This window comes from Procambarus clarkii, chromosome 15 (genome assembly GCF_040958095.1).
Source record: "Procambarus clarkii isolate CNS0578487 chromosome 15, FALCON_Pclarkii_2.0, whole genome shotgun sequence".
NCBI lineage: Eukaryota > Metazoa > Arthropoda > Malacostraca > Decapoda > Cambaridae > Procambarus > Procambarus clarkii.
Genome location: NC_091164.1, coordinates 1,826,803 through 1,832,800, shown reverse-complemented (window position 1 = coordinate 1,832,800; position 5,998 = coordinate 1,826,803). Strand labels below are relative to the sequence as shown.

At 40.6% G+C, this 5,998-nt stretch overlaps 1 protein-coding gene across 1 annotated transcript; it reads left to right on the top strand.

Annotated features, from left to right (window-relative positions):
• Positions 1-516: 516 nt before the first annotated feature.
• LOC123759133 (MAGE-like protein 2) lies at positions 517-2,522 on the top strand. Its single transcript, XM_045744004.2, has 2 exons — positions 517-659; positions 1,871-2,522. The coding sequence occupies exons 1-2, from the start codon at positions 517-519 to the stop codon at positions 2,520-2,522; spliced, it is 795 nt and encodes a 264-aa protein (XP_045599960.2).
• The last annotated feature ends 3,476 nt before the right edge of the window (positions 2,523-5,998 follow it).

Genomic DNA, 5,998 nt, shown 5'->3' with positions numbered 1-5,998 from the left:
TAACCTAATCAATTATCTAATAGTGCCATGCTAATGGTTAACAGTTTCATGCTTATTTTAATATCGGCTAGTAGAGCATCGTATAAATGTATTCAAACACATACAGCTTGGCAATGTGAATCTCAAAATACATGTCTTTCATTTTCAACCTCACTGACAGGAGTCGTCTATTTATTTTTATTTGTGTATATTTTATTATGCAACAAAGACGACGCCGAGATCTCTTGACTGTTTATTAAACGTACAGTTACAAACTCATACATTTGAAACAATTGTGATGCGAACAAGGAATAACAATAATCACTATAATTCTGAACTTCCAGTGTATAGAGTAACGAGAGATTCACAGCTTTTTCGTTCAGGGGCAAGCATTTTAAAACGTGTGATATATATAATCCCGGAACTATCATTAACACTTGACCACGAGTCAGTATAGTGGCACCGCCCCAGCGCTTCATTGGCTGAGATATATGGTATGCGTCTAAGAACAACGCAGGAATGCTACGGGGAGCCAGCATGGAGGGACGTCGGCCCTTCGCTCTCTATGGCATCTGGCATATCAACACACCTCATATATGGCACTACACTATGGAAGTACGTGGTGCCTACAGCCGGGAGAGCACCACAGACACCACCACCAGCGTCGACACGGCCACCAGGTACATACTGACTCACCCGTGGAGGACCAGACCGTCACATCAACACACACGGACATACGCACTCATGGGGTGGGTACAGGGAAGAGGCCAGTCTAGAGAGCCCCACTGGCCACTTGACGCCCACTCACCAGGAAGGGCATGATACGCGTACCGACACCAAGTAACCAAAGTTTTCTTCGGTGACAACAAACTGCCTTTTGCTACATTTTCTGTATCGATATTTCTTCTCGTGAATATCCAACAATGGCAAAGATGGGATTAGATTTTACAAATATTAATGTGTTTTGTTAATTCTGCAACTTGGCACTGAAAAGGTTGGCATTTGTCGTTTTCATTAATAGATAGTCATAACTTAGCTTTATGTCACAACTCAAGGTACATATCAGGAGTGAAATAAAAAATAAAAAAATCCCTGGCGAACTCTGTATATACAGTATATTTAAGCACCACAATAAAGGGACGAAGATAAAAGAAAATTGTTGATGTGGCAGGAAAGACGCGATGTGATTGGTGGTCTGCCGGGACGTGCCACCAATAAGGAATGTTTTCACGCGCTCTTGAATTTTAATAAGACATCTGGCAGCTTGTTCACTATTACTACTACTACTACGAGAATCCACACCCTGCCCCACAAACCCCACTGCCGTAAGGGCGACAGACATAAAACACACGCAGTCGCGGGATAATTGTCAACAAGAGTGCTGAAGCCATTCATGCTGACTTAGCTTATTCTGATAATTGGCAACAAGGGAAAGAGTGGATGGGGGGGAGGGGTTCCAGCATTTCTTAAACAACACTGATGGCTCATTGTCTGTAGGATTAGCTTTGAGTATATATAACTGAATTAATTTCAGCATGATTGTTATATCTATATCAATAAAAAATAATGTCTGTCCAAGGTAGGAGGCCAGACATTTGGAGTTGGCTTCACTCAAATTTTCAAGACGACATATGGGTGCCATGTGACCGGCACAGGCAAGTCGAGCTCGGCCACATTTCCTGCCGTTAAGACATATTAGGTCCGACGGTGAGCTTCTGCGATTTTGATCGAAAATCGAGTATTTATTTTTGGTCTAAAATCTCGTATTTGTTTTCCGTAGAGGCTCTGGGCAGCTTTTTCATCTCTTCGCCATATATTTTCTGAGAGAGAGTCCCGGGCACCGCCAGGTACCCAATCTAATGGTTTATATAATGACGTAAGACACTGTGAGAGCCAAGCCATCAGTCAATAACCTCTGTCTAGTGGATAGCTACTCCCATCCACCGCTGAAGAGTCAGCCACTCTCCCATCCACCGCTGAAGAGTCAGCCACTCTCCCATCCACCGCTGAAGAGTCAGCCACTCTCCCATCCACCGCTGAAGAGTCAGCCACTCTCCCATCCACCGCTGAAGAGTCAGCCACTCTCCCATCCACCGCTGAAGAGTCAGCCACTCTCCCATCCACCGCTGAAGAGTCAGCCACTCTCCCATCCACTGCTGAAGAGTCAGCCACTCTCCCATCCACCGCTGAAGAGTCAGCCACTCTCCCATCCACCGCCGAAGAGTCAGCCACTCTCCCATCCACCGCCGAAGAGTCAGCCACTCTCCCATCCACCGCTGAAGAGTCAGCCACTCTCCCATCCACCGCTGAAGAGTCAGCCACTCTCCCATCCACCGCTGAAGAGTCAGCCACTCTCCCATCCACCGCTGAAGAGTCAGCCACTCTCCCATCCACCGCTGAAGAGTCAGCCACTCTCCCATCCACCGCTGAAGAGTCAGCCACTCTCACAGCCACCGCTGAAGAGTCAGCCACTCTCCCATCCACCGCTGAAGACCACTCAGTGGTTAAAGGAGCTTACAAAAGACAGTTACCAGATAAAATAATCAAGATTCTCCGCATGACCGACAGCGCTGCAGAGATGAGGCTACACGACGCCAAGAATGCTCTAAAAGTCTTTGTATGCCTCGTGGTGAGCCGCCACCATCATAAATTCATATTGGTGTTGACTGTTATATCTTACCTTAACAAGCTTTATATTATATAAGCGACGGCCACACATCCAAAATTTGGCCTCACATCTCAAGAACATGTTTGCCAACGATTTTTTTTAACCTGTGCTCTCTCCTTAATAAAAAATAAAAAATAAAGTATAAATGCAGATAATAAATTAGATAAGGTAAATGAAGATGGTCAAAAGAACGTAGGAATTAGCCGATCATTAAGACTTGCTCCCATTCCTAATAAATAATAAACAAAATGAAAATGAGATATTTTACTGGCAGCGTTTAGAGCTGTTCCAGAACAACGTCTTGACGACAGACATGAGGCTAAACAACTGTAATGCCGTGGATGCAACCGTTGCCTCACTGAGTCTGATATGCTTGAGGGGTAGGTGGCCAGACATGCAAGTTTAGCCCAAGACCACTTAGCAAGAAGCTAGTCCGTAATTATTTACATGACAGAATAATCCATTGCTCATATCAGTGAACTCTCATGTTGCAGGCTCTGGCAAAGCTATCTATGGCTGTCCTGTTATCAATGATTTTCGACCTAAAGGCACGAGATACTTTGAGGTTTGTAACTACTTCAAACACTCACGAATACTGGAAGATATTCTTGTGCTCTACTCAAGAGTTTGCTAATGCAGGCTGGTAAACTAAACTCGTATCTCATGTTTTCTCCTGATTCCACGTGTGACTACCCATCCCCTGAGATGGGAATTTTAGATGAACATATAGTTAGCTCTTGAGCCATACTCTGTAATCCGTCATGTAGAATTAGATACCAGCACAATGCTGTGTGTACCCGAGATTGTTAATAATGAAAATATGTAAAATACATCCTGAAAAAAAAAATAAAACTGTGTGCCCAGCTAGGAAGACGCTACGCGAGTGATCAAAGCATCATACAACACAAGTTGCTGTGGTAAAGTGACCTCGAGAAACAGGTAAGCCAACAGGTGCCCATGTATCCTTCCCATGGCTATATTTGGGAGGTCAGAATATGATTATTGGTATTCACGTGAATTCACTTATTCTCTTAATCTATGACATCAGAATTCAGCAATTTTGAGTCATAAACATCGATAAGTTCACGCTAGAAGGCGCAGATTGGGAACTGCGAGCAACGAGAGCAATAATGTTGACAATGTGGCAGCACGCTGGGGTTACCTTGTGATGATGATTTGATTTTTGGTTCAATGAGTGCATACAATTTTGTTTCACTTAACCTACATTTACAATTCAAATGCAGTTTATCTGAAGTACTCGTGGATTAAAAGACAAACCTTATTTCATGTCGAATAAAGCCACAAGGAAAGAATTTAACCAAATTACTTAAGGGATAAAGACAATACAGTATTACCAAACACGTTGGAATCTTCACACATATTTATTCCATAAACTCTGTTCATTGAGGTATGCAATGATTTGTTTCTCTTCTAAGATATGGTGTGGGACAGATGCTTGTGCCCGGACACACCAGGTGACGCCCCCATAAGCCCCCTTCACTCACCACTACCGCTACCCTCACTCATTCATCCAATCGCCCCACATCCGCGCCCTAATGAAAAGGAAACTGTCTATTATGTGTGGCGGAGCACCGGCCGCCTCCCTCGTGTACTGGTGTGATGGCCAAGCCTGTAGGTTTTTACGAGAGACAAGCTCGATTAATCTTCCTTTTCGAGCTGATGATCGTGGTAACGGTGCACGCCAAAGATTAACTTATGGTTAACTTTCGTGTTCTAACTATGCAAAATTATCTTTACCCATTGATTTGTGTTCTATTACCTCACCCAAAAACATTTATGTCATATCACCTCACCCAAAAACAAATATAAGCATGAAACAGAGTACATAAAATTTGTCTTTGAAAATGTGAGAAGTCTCTTACGAAACGCTTCTAGGTGTCAGACCATAAATAAAAATATGAAAATTAAGTTTGGAGAGTTAATTTTTCAATTACCCTCGGCAGTGAAGAAAAACGTAAGAAATATTGAGATCAGTGTTTGCATCATTAATCTTACCATTTCGGTCATATTCAACATTATATATATATATATATATATATATATATATATATATATATATATATATATATATATATATATATATATATATATATATGTCGTACCTAGTAGCCAGAACGCACTTCTCGGCCTACTATTCAAGGCCCGATTTGCCTAATAAGCCAAGTTTTCCTGAATTAATATATTTTCTCTCATTTTTTTTCTTATGAAATGATAAAGCTACCCATTTCATTATGTATGAGGTCAATTTTTTTTATTGGAGTTAAAATTAACGTAGATATATGACCGAACCTAACCAACCCTACCTAACCTAACCTAACCTATCTTTATATTTTTGGTTGGGTTAGGTAGCCGAAAAAGTTAGGTTAGGTTAGGTTAGGTAGGTTAGATAGTCGAAAAACAATTAATTCATGAAAACTTAGCTTATTAGGCAAATCGAGCCTTGCATAGTAGGCTGAGAAGTGAGTTCTGGCTACTAGGTACGACATATATATATATATATATATATATATATATATATATATATATATATATATATATATATATATATATATATATATATATATATATATATAGGGGGAATGGGCGCAAACACAGACTATCACTACGTCATTCAGATGATCTGGGTGATAAATATTCCCAGAGAGAATAAACACTTTACAATAGTATTTGTGCTGATAATGGCAGAGGCTACAGGATGACGCATGCGAACCTTTGTTCCACTTGCTGTTGATTAAATATTTTTTTAAAGCAAATGGGAAACAATAAAGATGCCAAGCATTATTTAACTTACTTTACAGAAATATAGATTTTTTTTACCATCACTGAAGTTCGCTAAGCATTTTAAAATATTGTGCAAAACCTTTACAATACAGGGGGCAAACTCAAGTGATTTGTGTGTATTCGAAACGATACCCTGTTTCCGTCTAGATATGAAAAGTACGATAGCCCGTCCCGTCTAGACACGAACGAGTACGATAGCCCGTCCCGTCTAGAAAAGAACGCGTACGATACCCCGTCCCGTCAAGACATTGATGAAACTATTCCCATCCTGTATAAACAGTTTCACCCTTAAATGGTTGTCTCTTCAAACAATTGTTCATTGACTTTATATTTGTTTAATCATAGGAGTATGTATGTAGAAACAAATGAAGCTGCAATTTATATGTAACTTAATATAGCCAATACATTTTAAATAATTTCACAATAGTCTAACGCTTCTGCCTCAAAAGTACTATCTACATACACGAGTTTACTGAATAATAAACAGAAGATTATATTTGAAATACAGGTTTGAAATACAAGCCAGATACAGGTTTGAGATTCGTAATT